An 18,101-nucleotide genomic window follows, 5' to 3' on the forward strand; every position below is an offset into this window, starting at 1 on the left:
ATATATATATATATATATATATATATATATATATATATATATATATACATTCCCATGCACACATCTATTTTCATGGATGCGTGCGTACATACACTTCATAACTTCGATACGCACCACGTACAACGTTTTGTCTACCTATCGTACGCCACATATATATAGTGTTCATATACATACATATGTATATGTATATTTGTAGTGCGAAAAGCTACTTAAAATAAATAGATACAAGACATTAAACCGCGGTAAATGTGAACATACGCGGTGAGATTGCGCGAAAATATAAAAGAGTGCGTAAGCTTCTCGCAGTACTTGTGCGGAATGCCTAAGTGCGCGCACATCTTACTTCCGCGTAGGTCTCAAACCTATAAATAGGGAGCTTGGCCTCTCATTTAAGGGTTGTTGATTCTGGAAGAATTTCCCTAGCCATATTGATCTCTCTCGTGAGTTTGCCCGAGACTTGATCTTTGTTGGTTAAGGTAATTTATGAAGACCGGGACGTGGTTGTTGATCGTTTAGCACTTAACGAAATATGAAAATAAGGTCCCAAAATCCTAATCGACATCCATTTTACCCCCTCATTGCACTCAATCCTTGATTAGCCTTAATAAGATAATCTAGGATTGATCAATTGGCGCCATCCGTGGGACACGGGTAGAATTGAAATGAGAAATTTGCGTTCGTTTTAATCGAGCTATTCAACTCATTTCTTAATTCTAATCGTGTTATTTTCTTTGTTACATTGCAGGAAAGTGTTCTTGATTCAAAAGAAGTGAAAACTTGAGAGTGTTCTTGAATAACAATGACTACGTGCAACAAAAAGAAGAGTACAAGCACTATAGGTGCATCTGACCCAAAGAACGCCTCGAATTTTAACTTTCAGGCAAGTCCTGAAGTTAGCCAACAAACTAAAGAGTTGCTTACAAAGGCATCTGCAAACGCCAAAGTAACTGAAGAAACGCAATCAAATGTTATGATTGAAAAAATGAATATGGCAAAACGAAATTTTCAGTAAGCGCGCATTGGTAACTAGCTTTAAAGTTTCTTGTTGATACTCATCAAGATCAACGCGATCTTTACTGTTCTTTGCAAATGCGGTTGCCCAAGTAAAGATGTTTTGATACTCGCGAAGGGCAGTTTTCTTGACAAAAAAGAAAGATTGTTGCCAATTGCCAACGTTCTCTTTAGGAGTGTCCATCACTCCATTGAGGCATTTAAGTGTAAACCAACTTGAGTCATGTGTAAGAATGGTGGAGAATTTACGAAAGACATCTAATGAGACTGGTCTGTTAATCGCGTTGCAATACATTTCGAAAAGAATAAGCTTTGCAATCGCGTTGGGATGAAATTGTCCAGGGCTCACTGCGAAGAATTGACACACACTTAAGAAAAAATATGTAAGAGGGAACCCAAGGTTTCCCAAAAATAGAGAGGTTTCGTAAATAGCAAAATAATCCTTTGGTGGATTGTTGGCCTTAACTCCCGCTGTAGGTGCGATTGGCTCAAATATACCGAGCATTGGGTAATTAAGCTTGATTTGCATAAGCTTTTCATCCGTAATGAGTGAGTCAAAATCATTAACGGATGGACCAGAAGCAGATGGAGAGGGTGTGGTAGACATGATAAAAAATAAGAAGTAAAATTTCTTATGTAAATAAAAGTATGCAAAATAAACGCAGAAAACTGATGAATGCGATGAAGATTATGAATGCACTTTTTTGAGAGAGAAAATAGCAAGAGAAAGTGAGCTTTGAAATATGTGGCCATATCCTCTATTTATGCCCTCAAGGTTACAAAGTGCCTTTTCCATATAATCATCACAAATCAACGGCTATTAAAATGCGTCAGGATTTCAACGGCTAAATATATAGCGGTTAGAATAACTGAACAGACGCAGATGGTTTATTTGAAAGATGTAACATCCGTGTTACATCCGTCCCACATCGGTTGGAGAGGGGAACGAAACATGCCTTATAAGGGTGTGGAGACCTTTCCTAGCATGACGCGTTTTGGGACCACAAGCGCAGCAGCTCTCATGAGAACTCTGCAGTTAAGCGTGCTCAGGCGAGAGCACTACCAGGATGGGTGACCTCCTGGGAAAGTGCTCGTCGTGTGTGGTTGCCAAGAAAAATCCGTACGCCTACGGGCAAAGCGAACAATATCATGCTACGGGGAACGTTTACCTGGGATGTTACAGATGGTATCAGAGCCAGGCCCCGGACTAAACGTGCACAGCGAGGACGCTGTGTCCCATTAGGGGGAGGATTGTAACATCCGTGTTACATCCGTCCCACATCGGTTGGAGAGGGGAACGAAGCATGCCTTATAAGGGTGTGGAGACCTTTCCTAGCATGACGCGTTTTGGGACCACAAGCGCAGCAGATCTCATGAGAACTCTGAAGTTAAGCGTGCTCAGGCGAGTGCACTACCAGGATGGGTGACCTCCTGGGAAAGTGCTCGTCGTGTGTGGTTGCCAAGAAAAATCCGTGCGCCTACGGGCAAAGCGGACAATATCATGCTACGGGGAACGTTTACCTGGGATGTTACAAAAGATATGTGCAACTGCGTGAGGAAGTGTAGGTATGCGAATACTTTTTGAAGATCACGGAAACTACAAATTTTATTTTTTAGAGTTTATTGTCTTACACTTTCTGCAAAAATGTAACACAATAAACTGGGGGGACTTGATCATATACATACATATGTATATGTATATTTGTAGTGCGAAAAGCTACTTAAAAACAATAGATGCAAGACATTAAACCGCGGTAAATGTGAACATACGCGGTGAGATTGCGCTGAATATTAAAGAGTGCGTAGGCTTCTCGCAGTACTTGTGCGGAATGCCTAAGTGCGCGCACATCTTACTTCCGCGTAGGTCTCAAACCTATAAATAGGGAGCTTGGCCTCTCATTTAAGGGTTGTTGATTCTAGAAGAATTGCCCTAGCCATATTGATCTCTCTCGTGAGTTTGCCCGAGACTTGATCTTTGTTGGTTAAGGTAATTTATGAAGACCGGGACGTGGTTGTTGATCGTTTAGCACTTAACGAAATATGACAATAAGGTCCCAAAATCTTAATCGACATCCATTGTACCCCTCATTGCACTCAATCCTTGATTAGCTTTAATAGGATAATCTAGGATTGATCATATAGCATATATACATTTACATGTATTATTTATACGTCCCATGAACTCCACGTTATATATATATATATATATATATATATATATATATATATATATATATATATATATATATATATATATATATATATATATATATATATAATACGGCGAATCCATAATATACATTTACGTATGTATATGTATACATATTAAGTCGTACGAATAAACATGTCTTACAAGTTAGCCCATGTTCTTTGGCTTAGCCCATCTTCTATTGTAGGGTTTATGCCTATATATTTGTGTTTTGTATGAACATTCGATCATTGAGAAATAATAGATATCGCCTTCCAACAATAATTATAATATATTAAATACCAAAAAATTTATACCTACTTACCTTTTCTATCTTGGGGTAGTCTAAAATTACGAAAATGTCTTTTTTATTAAAAAAAGTTGGTGAACAGTAAACTATATAGTCATATAATTATATTATAATATAATATATTAAATATTAATTAACAAAAAGTTACTTACCTTTTCTACCTTTTCTACCTTTTCTTATGTAACTGAAACCCAATAATGATCAAGAAAACTGTTAATATCTGACTCATTTGTTTTACTCTTTGATAAACCTTACCTCATAAGTATAATATCAGTACATTTTTCTTCTTTTAGACCTGATGTGCTTGAATGATCATAATAAGTTCCCATTGTTAAAGAACATATTGACATAATTTCATGGATGTCTCCCCTATAAGCAATGATTTTGATTCCAAGGTTTTAAAAGTGAGGTTTTGGTACAATTTCAATTACTAAGAAAAATTTATATTAGAGATTATAATCTTAGAATAGTCTAAATGTAACACATTTCGTTGTCTTTATTTTATTTAATTTTTTTTTTGTATCTGTTGACTGATTTCAATAAATGTTTCATGTCTGTAGTCTAATGGGGCTTATCTATTCTTATAATCAGGAGAAGATACGGGTGGCTTTATACATACAAAAAGCAGCATTGCAATTCATTGATGGTACATTTTTAATAATTAATAAAAAAGATTATCAAATTTGTATTCATGTCTAGTCTTATATACATATATATGCTAAACTTTGTGGTTTGATTAGTACAGCTGCTAACAGAACCGAGCGTAAGCTCTCTGAAGAAGGCGTTAAAGCAGGTTACGACATAGAACCCGAGGACCTTGCGTAGATAGTTCGTTCACATAATAATAAAACTTATGATTTTCATGAAGGACTACAAGGACTTGAAAGAAAAATCGAAGTGTCATTAAGAGATGGTGTCCTTATGGGCGATTAACAAATATGTGGTTGTAATCAGTTCGTTGAAAAGGCGCAAAGGACGTTATATGGGACGAGTTACATGATATGACTTTAATAATTCTTATGGTTTGTGCTGTTATTTCTGTTGGTGCCGGTATTGCGACTGAAGGCTGGCTGAAAGGCATGTATGATGGTTTGGAAATAATTCTTTGCATACTTTTAGTGGTAGTGGGAACCGCGATTAGTGATTATAAACAATCGTTGCAGTTTCGGGATTTTGGATAAAGAAAAAAATATTATTATTCGGGTGACACGAGACGTTTTACATTTGTCGATTGGTGATCAACTGCCGGTGGATGGAGTTTTTACTGAAGGGTATAGTTTAACGATCGAAAAGTCGAGTTTATCCGGTGAAAGTGAACCGGTCAATGTTGACAAAAAAAGAGCGTTTTTGTTATCGGGTACTAAAGTTCAAGATGGGTCGGGTAAAATGTTGGTGACGTCAGTAGGGATGAAAGCCGAATGGGGAAGATTAATGGTGACGTTGAGTGAAGGTGGGGACGATGAGACACTGTTACAAGTGAAACTTAACGGGGTTGCTACGATTATTGGAAAAATCGGTTTTATCTTTTGCGGTGTTGACTTTTGCAGTGTTGACTTTACGTTTTGTAATCATGAAACTTGTTCATGACCAAATGGGTAATTGGTATATGAGTGATGGGTTGGAGCTTTCGAATTATTTCGCTATTGTGGTTACTATACTTGTAGTTGCTGTACCCGAAGGGCTACCATTAGCTGTGACGTTAAGTTTAGCGTTTGCTATGAAGAAATTAATGAACGATCGTGCGCTCGTTAGACATCTTTCAGCGTGTGAGACGATGGGTTTGGCTACATGCATTTGTACCGACAAAACGGGAACGTTGACCACAAATCATATGGTCGTGACCCGTTTGTGGGTTGCAGGTGAACCAAAAGATATCAAAAGTAACGTTATGGTTAAATCTTCGATCTCTGAGAAAGTTTTGAGCATTCTTTGCAGTCTGTGTTTCTAGATACGAGTTAAGAGGTAGTGAAGGATGAAAACGGTAAGACTAACATAACCGGTTCTCCAACCGAGACAGCGTTGTTGGAGCTCGGATAAATTTTGCAGAGTAATAATAATGATTTTTCTAAAACTGTGAAGATTATCAAAATTGAGCCGTTTAACTCGGTGAAAGAAAAAAAGATGTTGGTATTAGTTTCGCTTCCTAATGGTAAGTTACGGGCGTTCTGCAAAGGTGTGTCCGAAATGTTTGTGATAAAGTTGTTAACGAAAACGAGAGATTGTTGAGTTATCAGATAAACAGAGGAAAGTTATGATAGATGTAATTAACGGTTTCGCGCGCGAAGCTCTTCGAACGATATGTTTGGCGTTTAAAGATATCGAAACGGATGACGATATTCCCGAAAATAATTATACAATTATAGCAGTAGTCGAAATTAAAGATCCGGTTAGACCGGGGGTTAAAGAGGCGGTTAAGGCTTGTATGGATGCCGGGATTATGGTTTAAATGGTAACTGGGGACAAAATTCATACGGCTAAAGCCATTGCTAAAGAATGAGGTATTTTGACACCTGATGGTTTGGCTATTGAAGGACTGGGTTTAACAATTAAAAGAAATACTGCTGAGACTTTAAGTGATGGCGAGATCATTGCCTCTTGATAAGCATAAACTAGTTACATTTTTACAGAACGAATGTAAAGAAGTTGTTGCTGTTACTGGTGATGGTACTAATGATGCACCAGCATTGCGTGAAGCTGATATTGGGATAGCTATGGGTATAGCCGGAACTGAGGTTTGTGTCTGATGTCCATAGCCTTTTTAAACATGCATTTGACCCATTTGACCCAATGGATATGTACACCAAATTAACCATCTTGGCTAGTTACCCAACACAAGCCATTTGACCCACTGGATCTGTGCACCAAATTACCCATTTTGGCTAGTTACCCAACCCAACCACCATTTGAACCACTGGAGCTGTACACCAAATTACCCACTTTGACTAGTTACCCAACCCAACCCATTTGACCCACCGGAGCTGTACACCAAATTACCCATTTTGCCTAGTTACCCGACCCAACACGTCTGACCCCGGCTCATTTCCATCAGTAATATACTAATATATATCCATGTACATTAAGAATTGACCTTTATGCCAAAAGGATGAAAAAAGCTTTGTTTATTCTTATGAAAAACATTACAAAACAAAATCAAAACTGGCTATAGTGTAAATATATAACTCATATTTTGACAGGTTGCAAAAAAATGCTGATGTAGTCATTATGGATGATAATTTCAAGACGATAGTTTATGTAGCTAGATGGGGTCATTCGGTTTACATCAACATCCAAAAGTTTGTGCAATTCCAGTTGACAGTTAACGTCGTTGCCCTCATGACAAATTTTGTTTCTGCATGCACATCAGGTAACAACATTATCAAAGTTACAAACTTTTTTCTAATTCCATCCCTTTAAGACTGTCACTAACAGTTTCTTGAAGTAAAATTACAGGGTCTACTCCTCTAACTGCTGTACAATTGCTTTGGGTGAACATGATTATGGACACACTTGGTGCTTTAGCTTTGGCTTCAGAACCACCTCATGACGGTTTTAATGAAATGACCTCCTATAGGAAGAGATGTTAACTTTATTACAAAGATTATGTGGCGAAATATCATTGGTCAAAGCATTTATCAGTTACTGATACTTGGTATCCTACAATTTGGTGGAAAAAACATTTTGAATCTCAATGGTGCAGATTCTACTACTGTTCTTAATACTATAATCTTTATCATCATGTGCTTCTTTTTTTGAACAGTCATCATGTGCTTCTTTACTAGATGTAGAACGAATTAAACTAAGGGGGTTGCATATGTGCATTTCAAAAGTGATTATTTGGTTTTGTATGATCAAAAAATTAATAACTAGTTGCAATAAATGGTTGGAAGATAGTGTTTGGTTTCACTGTTGCAAAAGTTATATAGCACGTCCAAATACCCCTAGTAAAGGTTGTAAAAGTCAATAGTCGGGCTCTGTCGGGACCTTGTAGAGACTAATTGGCTATTTGGGCATTAAAAAACTTTGACTTAGACTAATTTTGACCGAATTTGACGGGCAACATTGGACCCTTTTTTTTAGGCAAGACCCTAAAACATTTTTATTTTTTTTATTTATTTTACTTTATTTTTATTTATTTTTTTATTTTTTTATTATTTTTATTTTTCAATTTTCAATATTTAAAATTTATTTTTAATTTGTGGTAACGTTTTTTTTTTCCTACGTACTTGCCGGAGGTCCACTCGGAAGCAATCTCTCTATCTGGCGAATAGAGAGTGATGACTTGCTCTACTTTTGAGAGTGTTTCATTCTGGGTAGAGAAAGGACTTTTCTTTATTCTCGGATAGGGAAAGGATTGTCTACATCTCACCTCCCCAATACACCACTAATTGTGGTTTTGGGTTTTGTTGTTGTTGTTGTTGTAATTGAACTTGGGTCTCCCTTGTATTGGAAGTTTTGACCAAATAAATCAGCCAAGTCGGGGAGTAGCTAGATTACTTCACGACTAATCGTCTAGTCGGGGGTAGTCGGGTGTTAATAAACTTTAATTTTGACTGAAGTTGACCGAATTGACGGACTACATTGGACTTTTAACAACTTCTACTTATAAATATTCATTTTTCCATTTAGACCGTATCAAAGTAATTGTCCATTTCCATTTCAGCCTATTAGAATGTGTGAAATTCTATTGGTGAACAATATCTTATTTGCACTTTTCTTTGAACTGTGTAATTAATCATTTGGTCAATAAGATTGTAGCTAAGGATTGATTTAGTTATGTTAGTGTTATTTTTCAGTTATTTAACGAATTAAACAGCCGTGACATGGAGAAGATAAATGCGGTAAACGGAATATTCGAAAGTTGGGTGTTCATGCTAATTATGGTTTGTACTGTAACATTCCAAATTATCAGAGTTGAATTGCTGGGCACATTTGCATCTACAGTGCCATTAAATTGGCACTTATGGCTCATCAGTGTTCTACTCGGAGCCATTAGTCTACGTGTTGGAGCCATCTTGAAGTGCATCCCGATTGAGTTTTCCATGCAACCTGGTGCGGTCAAGCAGCATGACGGCTATGAACTACTCCCCTGGGGTCCATATATTGCTTAAGGCTTCTATTTGTGTTACAAGTTTTCGATTATAGATGCTTTATGAGGATTAATTTCAAATTCTTGAAACTTTTAAGAGAAAGTATAAAGTAGAATAGAAGAGTTTCAAATGTGATTTCTGAAGTATTTCAAATTTTAGATTGCAGATAAGATCTGTGTTTGATATATTTTCCAAACCATTGAATATATTTTTAAGTTTATTAGTAATTAGTTTGTTAAGGTAAATCAATTCTGTTTAAGGATCTTAATACATTATATTAGAGATCAACATTCAAACTTGTTGAATGCTATTCAAAGTTGCAAAAATCGCTACTCAGGGAGTACTCAGTCGGGATTTTTTAGGGAATACTCGGCAACACGGGGAGTAGTCAGTCGGGATTTTTTTAGGGAATACTCGGAAACTCAGGGAGTACTCAGGGAATACTCGGATGTTGACCAAGTTTGATTTTGACCGACTTTTCAAGTAATCCCGAGCTTTGGCAGAGTTTTGACCCATTTTTCCAGTAATTCCGAGTTTTGGCCGAGGTTGACCGAGTTATTGTCGAGTACTTCCGAGTTGCAAAAACCGAGATCTCACAGAGTAATCACGATTTAAACAACACTGGGCTATCAATGCATTTTTCTTTCTTTTATGCTAAAGATGGTAACTGTCTATTTTCGTATTGATTAAGCATTTTTCTTGTTTTTATAGATCTTAACTTTGGACATTCCTTTGATAGAGAAATACATTCTACGGTCTATTTTCTAACCCGAGTTACCTTCTAAAGCAATGATCGTTTATATAAATTTATTTTTCGCCGTATTTACTTCCCTAGCCCACAGTACAGACACGTAAAACATATATAACAGTCACAAATATATGATCTACGGCATGTATACGCATAAATCATGAATGAATACATTGATTCATTAAAAAGGCTATCATTTCTGATATGGAGTAATATGTTGTTCTAACAAGCTCAAAGATAAGAACTCAGCTACCTATAAATCTCCAAGATCAACATATTCAAAATCTATTCCTGACAATTAATAACTAACCGATAAAGACTTTAAGAAGATTGAGAACAACATTTACTATTAACTTAGTATATTTTATACATTAGAAGGAAGAAAATTGCAGTGAGGAACTAACATTCATTTTAAGTTGAAGGTTTGCTGGACGAGGACTCGGATCCATTTCTTCGTGTAAATAACTTGTTTATATCCTCTGTTACAACATTGCTCCTGTGAAGAAACACAATTTTTGTTTAAACCATTTTCATTTTGTAATATGTGGTTAAACAGATACTCTTGCCGATAACAAACATTATAAACTATGAATCATAAACATCGACACTGATTTTTGTAGCACAACTCATATTAGTTTTGATGTTCGACCTCAAAATTCAAATGCAACTTTGTTTTAGGATCACCGAGTATAGATAGCAAAAAGGGGATAAAAAGATTAAAAAGATGAAGAAAAAAATACCCTGTCAAGCTTTTGAAACAGACACAAAACAGGACTTCATTGTTTAAAAAAAAAAACTTATGCATAAAATATATACACCAAGCTTAAGTATTTTCATACAACGATAGATACAAATATTTTGTTTCCCGTCTAAACTTCCAGCTTAAGACTCAACAAAGATATAAAGATAAATAGTTAGCTAAACAGAGTAAATTCAACAATTGTAATTGATAGATCACCACTGACAGCTGAATACACCTGCAGAAATTAAATAGAACAGGCATGTTTCTCTCTATCTGTCGTAAAACATATATGAACCAGCCATAATCTAACAAACAACATATAAGGGGCGTTTCGATCTGAGTTGATTATCTACATTGTTGCAACACGTAGTCACAATGTCAAATTGTAATGTTGGGACACACAAATTCCGCTTTCATATAATCACTTTCATATGAACTATAAAAAAATTGATTCAACTCATAATAAGCTACAATAGAACTGATTATTAATAAATAAAGTACACTTCTAACCTAATATGAGAATTAGGGTCTGTGTTACTTACCAAAAAAATATATATCTATTTCACCATTTCTATTTTTCTAAAGAAGTGTCTCTGTCTTTAAAATCAATAAAAATTAATAAAACATGTTCAAATGAAAAATGGTGTTTTCGTCCTTTTAATAAACATAATGTAGAAAACCATAAATCATAGTTTTCATACTTGTAGTTATTAAAGAAAAAGGTGAGATTCTTGTTTTATATATAAGTTTTATTGAAACACAAATTTGAACACGGTTTCTGGTTTTCCAGATTACAAAGAAAAATTATCTTCGAACTCCCATCTCATAAAGACGGATGTTTTCTTTTTCACAAAAATGTCCTTCCTTAGTCACTAAACTAAGTAATTAGCCTGAATTTGTGAAAAAACGAAACAACCGATTATCCCATTCGCGCAGGGGCAGAACATAGTGTTACAAAAGGGGGTGGATGCCCCACCTCGATTTAACAGAAAAAAATATATTTATACTAAAAAAAATTAACAAAAAATAAGGTTATTTTAGTGTTTCCCCTGCTAACAATGAAAAATTTATTAAATTATTACACCCGCCCCATCTGCGTCCGGGTTTAAGTTCTGCCACTGCCTTCGCGAAAGTGCAAAGCCACATCCATACACTATCCTACAGCCCATTTCATTACAGCTAATTACCTACTTTTTATCATCACATAATTACTCACATAGCACACTACCAATCACCTTAACCATATAACGCATACATACACGTTTTTACTTGAATATGAGAATCATGGAATACAAACTCACCTTCCACTAAGCTGAGGTGGACGAAGAAGACCACCAGGTGTCTGTGGAACATTTCTCGAACGAGGTAAGTTCCCTTTTGGATATTTTCCAGGAAGATTAGAAGTTGTAATCGATTCTTTAGCATCTCTTTTGCGTGTTGCATTTTGAGCCATGGCAGTTGCAACACGAGAAATATGGTCATAACTTGCGTTCATATTGGCTTGCAAAGAAGGTGAATCAAATAAAAGTGAAGCATCGGGTAATTTAGCAGTAAAGGTCTCTGATGAATCCTTTTTAGATTGTTGGACTGGTAACTTTGTTGATTTCCTAACATAAAGAAATTAATTATTAATTAATCTTAATTATATCTATGTATAATAGATAAGATAACATCTCATGAGAATCAATAAATAAAAAGATTTTCTGTTGCTAACCAAATAGTAAGAATATTATTGTAATCACATATGCATATACATCCTTTTTAAAAATATATGTATAGCTATAGATATATAGCGCTCTAGTATTTTTGCAAAATGTTTTGATTTAATTCTAATGATTATAAGCATATATTAAGTTTAAATTGAACATAGATTTATAAACATAATGACACATAAAATGTAGCTGATGGTAAATTAGGAATAAAATCTAGCTATATAACTAGTGATTATCTAACGAATGAATATGAACCCTAATTTAATATCTATAATCTATACATATATACATACATATTACATAAATCAATTTAATGAAAAAACTGAAAAGAGGTTAATTAGCTTACTCATCAGACGGCTTCGTCTGTGAAATTACAATATTAGCCTTGTTGACACCTGCTGCTTCTACTGCTGGTTTTTCATCATCCGATGAAGAAGCGTAATCTACCAGCGACATCTTTTCTGTATTTCTCTTCCTCAGTTAAATCAATAGGAGTATATACCAGTGCTATATAAATTGGGGAGACGATCTTTCCAAATTTGTTTTTATAGATCCACTTAAATTCACTATATTACCCTCCTTAATGATATGTATTATTATACAATTTTTTTCATTGTATTACTGGAAAGTAACCACGAATGTTTGTGGATCGATCAAAAACACATTTGGAAATATCACATTCCTATAAATTGTGATGCACACCCACCTTTAAAATAGTTCTTGTTAGAGTTTCTAGCAAGTTAAACCATTGGAGTAAAAAAAATTGTTGACATATATATATAAGGCTGAAGAGCTTATGAGAATTTATGAGAGAGATTATAGAAACTTGAGCTTATAATTTTAATAAGCTCTAAGTAATAAGTTTTGTTTGACAGATATAAAAAATAAAGCTTATGAAAATATTATGCTCCAAAAAATTAAGCTACTTATGGTAAGCTTATGAAAAAAAGTAAAGCTTAATTATGAACTGGAAATTAGGTTCCAGCTAGTTTACCAAACACTTATAAAAAATAGCTATCAGCTTTAAAAATAACCTCCAGCTCTAACTCTAGCTCATAAGCTCTAACTCCAGCTAATTACATCTAAACACACCCTAAATTTGAAGGGTTTGTAAATTTGTGTAGTTTTTTTTTTTTCTTTCTTTTTTTGGGTAATCGAGTAATTTTTTATGTAGGTAAAAACCTCAAACGAGATTTGGTACCGGGTAAATTGCGCATTATTCGCACCCTCTAGTCACACTTTTTTTTGAACAATTTGACATAACCAGAAATTAAACTTGAATGGTGTGCTTTATTGATCAACTTGGTGAACTTGATGACCACTCAAGCAAGTCTACGTGATTAATTTGTGTATATTCTACTTATATATATATATATATATATATATATATATATATATATATATATATATATATATATATATATATATATATATATATATATTTTGTTTTAATAGTAATTAAATTAAATTATATAATTAAACTATAATATATAAATATTAAATAAACTAAAGGGTTAAGGCTACTCAAGGGCCATATACTTTTTTTTGTCCCGATATAGTCCATATACCCAAAAAATACTATTATATGCCATAAACTTTAAAAAATGTGTTAATGTAAACCGTTGACTTGATAAATAATTACTCAGCAGCAAAACATTCAATGCATTGAATGTTTTTATTTTTTTCTTCGAGCGTTTTTCCGCCAAAATAATGACATTCATCACAAAGTGTCTTTTTAAATGTTCATATTTTCCTCTAATCTATAATGTTCGTGAACAAAGTTTTTTCAAAAAACGAAAAAATAAAAAAAATAATTTGCTTCCCCCTTCCCCTCAAAAAAGTGATTCCCTCTTGATTATGACTATATATATATATATATATATATATATATATATATATATATATATATATATATATATATATATATATATATATATATGTTGAGTCCTCAAAATAATTAAGGATTTAATTATGACAAAACTGTAATTTATTTGCACTAAAATGTTATGTGCAGCCAGCACAAGTTTTTTTAAGTATAGACAGCAGATATTGCTGTGTCGAGTGTTTAGTTTGCTGCTTAGTCTATCAGCACAAGGTAGACAGTGTTCTTCAATCAGCACAGGATGTATACTCAGCAATTCAATAATATCATGTGACTCAGCAATAAAGAACCAGCATAGCTGGAATGCAGCTTACTACACAAGACATCTATGCTTCATTACAATCATAGTGGTTTCCTGAGTGGTCTACATCAATTGTTCTATTCAACAGAAGTCAAAGACAAAGTTGAACAGAAAAGGACATGCTGTAACGACCCGCACTTTTTCGATCGTTCTATACTTATAAGATTGATATTTACATAAATTAAACATTGCCAACATGATAAGCAATCCAAATTGTCGAGATTTATATTTCCGAAAAGAATTTTACACAACGTTTGACCGTCTAGTTTGACCAATGATATCACGAACTATACAATATATGATAATTATACGTTTGTGTATATATATGTATATATACATATTTAACATGATTAATGAATGTTTTAATACCTCATTTTATATTAATAACAACAAGTTATAAGTATATTTTGAAACTACTAACTTAAGTTTTCAAAATGATAACAATACGTAACGTTACTTGACTTAAATACTTGTAACATATAATGGTTATACATATATTGTATAAGTAATGTATTTAATCACTTTTAAGGACTTAAATACATAAAACCATATAAGTGTATTCACAAAAGATAGCTATATTTGAATCCTCATTCCATTTTTCACAAAATTTCTATACGTATATCTAGAGTATTTGTACTCGTATCATACCTAGCTTCTATACGTATTTACTATTGGTATATACACATCAAATCACCACCTAACCAGCCATTATTCATGCCCTTAGAGCTAGGTAATTACTTTTGAATCATTGCAAGACTAATTACAAAAATACAAACTAGAATTTTGTCATGTTATCCTTAAAGATCACATTTTTAGGAGTATATATGTATCATCATTTTTGATTCATTTTTACTTCAATCTCTTAACTAAAAACACACACTCTTTCTTACTCTCTAAACTCCATAACAACCCAGCAAAATTCCATAAAGATCTAGCTTCAAAAACCATACTAAAACACCATAAGAAAACCATACAAAAACACTTCAAGAAAACCTTCCAAGAACACCAACTTACTTCCAATCTTTCATCCACTTCCATCACCCTTTTGATTCTAGCTTCTTACTCCTCTTTTACAGCAAACTTATCCAAGGAACTTGAGGTAGTAACTATGTTCATAACCTTATTCAATTCATATATATATAGCTATCTTATTTTGTGGTACAAAAGTTTAACAACAAGAACATAGTTTGAATGTTTTCAAACTTGTTTGCAAACTAAATAGATCCTTCTAACTTAACTTTTAAAATACTTCAAGACATGTAACATAACTTATTTATATGTTAATTTAACAAGGTAAAACTTGGTTTTTCAAAGTATAAGTATTTTTAGAAAAATGGTCATTAAATGATTTTGTTGTAACAAAAATGTTTAACTTCATATGTTTCACTAATGTTTCACTTATGCCGTATGATTTTGAATACAAACCAAGGTATTTACAGTTCATAGTCTTAAAGAAGAACTCGATCCAAGAAGATGGCAATTTGAATCAACGAAAACGGACTTGTAACGAAGAAACTATGACCGAAACAAAATTGGCTATCCTAGACATTTTCAACTTCGGGATTCATTGGAAAAATTTACATAAAATCACATACTTCTAAGATAACATGATATTTTATATATATGTACTTATAATTCAATTTTATATGGTTCAGGATCACCCGTAAACAACACGAGAAGATTAATCATAAGATTCCATGATTGTACGCAACACGTCATTTGACAACACCGGTACTTTATGTACGCAACACGTCATTTGACAACACCGGTACCATGGGTCAAGATTAATCTCGACCAATACATATACGATGGGGTTTTATTTATTTCGTTGGGGGTTTTGTTTATTGCGGGTATATTAAACATCTAAAAATGAACCATTAAAAATTGAATTACTAACATCGGAATGCTAACTACGGACTAAGGAAATATTCAAAATATTAAAAGTATAACAAGTATATATATATATAACGTTTGTTTTAAAATGAAAACATATTGATATATTATATATGGATAGGTTCGTGATATCAACCGGAAGACCGAGTCAAAATATATATATCATCAAGACAAGAGTGAGTATATAGTCCCACTTTTAAACTCTAAATATTTCGGGATGAGAATACATGTATTTTATGTTTTACGATATGGACACAAGTAACTGAAAAATATGTTCTACGTTGAGTTGTACCACTGGCATACTTCCCTGTAGCTTGGTAACTAATATTTACAACGGTATTGTAAACGCGAATCCTGTTGATAGATCTATCGGGCCTGACAACCCCAACCGGACTGGACGACCAGTATTCAACGGTTGCACAGTACTTCGTTTTGTGACTACACTTGGTACGGTGTAGTAAGATTTCATATTAAAGGGAATATGCGACGTGAAAATGTTAAGTATGGTTACCAAGTGCTCAACCACTTAGAATATTTTTATTGAAATGTTTATATACGAAATCTTGTGGTCTATATATATATATATTGCTGCGCACTAAACCTATATCTCACCAACTTTATGTTGACGTTTTTAAACATGTTTATTCTCAGGTGATAATTAAAGCTTCCGCTGCATTATGTTGAATCTAAGCAGGATCATGCGTACTCATATTTGTGTCAAAAATAAAACTGCATATCCGAGGACGTGTGTTGTAAAATATGCTAGAAATCGTGTTGTTATTATCATTTGTAAAGTTTGTAAGTCGAAGATTATCGTTAAACGATAATCATCTTTTTATTGTCTAAAGCTTGTAACAAAAATAATGGTTTGGTTTGTAATGTATAATATATGCAGTTTTCCTTTTTAAAAATGTCGCATATAGAGGTCAATACCTCGCAATGAAATCATACGTTATCTAACACGTTCTTATGGTTAAGGACGGGTTATGACATGTGGTATCAGAGCGTTGGTCTTAGCGAACCAGGTCTGCATTAGTGTGTCTAACCGAGAAGCCGTTAGGATACATTAGTAAGTCTGGACTTTGACCGGGTCTGATTTAAAAAAAAAAAAAACCATTGCTTATCACTGTTGGTTAAAATTTATATGTAAATATTATATAAGTACTAATGGGTTAGTTGTTGTGTGATAGATGTCGAGCTCAAAAATTGTTATCACAATCAACGACTCCGAATCAGAATCTTCAGATGGCGTTCCAGTCATTAACCTGTCCGATGACGAAAATGATATCCTTGGGGAAGACTCACAAATTCCGGATGAACCAACTATAGAGAACCCGGAAAGTGAACCCGAGGAGGAAAGTGAACCCGAGGAGGAAAGTGAACCCGAGGAGGAAAGTGAACCCGAGGAAGAAATACAGGAAATTACAAAAGACGAGTTCGAACTAGGAAAGAAACGAAAGGCTAATGAATTAGAAAATCCAAATCCCGAGTTTAATGAGAATGATGTGGCACCAATTCCACTCAACACTACCACCTCTATCCCCGCTATTCCTATTCGTTCTGTCCCGGCATCCAGTTCTTCAGTCCCACAGCCAAAATATAGGCAGACAGTTAGGATAAGCGTTAAGCAAATCTTTGTGTCTAAACGTCCTAGAAAATAGATCAAACGATGCGCTGCTGTGTCAAACCATGGAACCGAATAATGTTTTGTATAATATTAATAGTGTGGTTTGCTTAATGTTCGATGTAAGATAAGCATATGTAAAATATTGAAGTATGAAATGCAATAATTTTCCATGGTTAAGTATTATTTAGATTGTAGTAATTGATTCTGTACTAAGCTATTAAGTATGAACATTAACGGGTAGGTACTACCCAAGATATAATTATAAAACGCTAATAAGAAGAAAAGGCTTTTATAATAATACCTAGTTCATATTATTAATAAGCTATAATGTACTATAAATACACACTACATCTATAATAATCCATGTGAATAATTATTTTCTTTCATTAGGAAATGGCGCGATTGAATCGAATGACGGAACAAGAAGTCGAGGACTTCATCAACCAGCGAGTGAACGACAGAATGTTATGGGTTGAGGCTGCAAGAGCTGCTGCAGTTAATCCAAATCCTCGTGTAGGATGCTCCTACAAGACGTTCCAAGCTTGCAAGCCATCATCATTCAGTGGAACGGAAGGACCGATCGGTTTAACCCGATGGATA

General features: G+C 34.1%; 1 protein-coding gene and 1 pseudogene across 1 annotated transcript; one reads left to right on the plus strand and one right to left on the minus strand.

Annotated features, from left to right (window-relative positions):
- The first annotated feature begins 4,073 nt into the window (after positions 1 to 4,073).
- On the plus strand, positions 4,074 to 12,857 carry LOC139875411 (calcium-transporting ATPase 4, plasma membrane-type-like; annotated as a pseudogene).
- On the minus strand, positions 10,432 to 12,270 carry LOC139877187 (uncharacterized). Its single transcript, XM_071864598.1, has 3 exons — positions 12,145 to 12,270; positions 11,388 to 11,693; positions 10,432 to 10,435 (listed from the first exon to the last, which is right to left on the minus strand). Exons 1-3 carry the CDS (start codon positions 12,252 to 12,254, stop codon positions 10,432 to 10,434), a joined length of 420 nt encoding a protein of 139 aa, XP_071720699.1. The 5' UTR covers positions 12,255 to 12,270.
- Positions 12,858 to 18,101: the final 5,244 nt, after the last annotated feature.

The sequence above is a fragment of the Rutidosis leptorrhynchoides genome, chromosome 11 (genome assembly GCF_046630445.1).
Source record: "Rutidosis leptorrhynchoides isolate AG116_Rl617_1_P2 chromosome 11, CSIRO_AGI_Rlap_v1, whole genome shotgun sequence".
NCBI lineage: Eukaryota > Viridiplantae > Streptophyta > Magnoliopsida > Asterales > Asteraceae > Rutidosis > Rutidosis leptorrhynchoides.

What these genes read in the sequence shown, in the direction of transcription:
- LOC139877187 (XM_071864598.1), bottom strand. Translation starts at nt 12,254, where the DNA reads ATGTCGCTGGTAGATTACGCTTCTTCATCGGATGATGAAAAACCAGCA. An exon ending in CAGACGAAGCCGTCTGATGA is followed by an intron (nt 11,694 to 12,144) that starts GTAAGCTAATTA and finishes TCTTTATGTTAG; the next exon opens with GAAATCAACAAAGTTACCAG.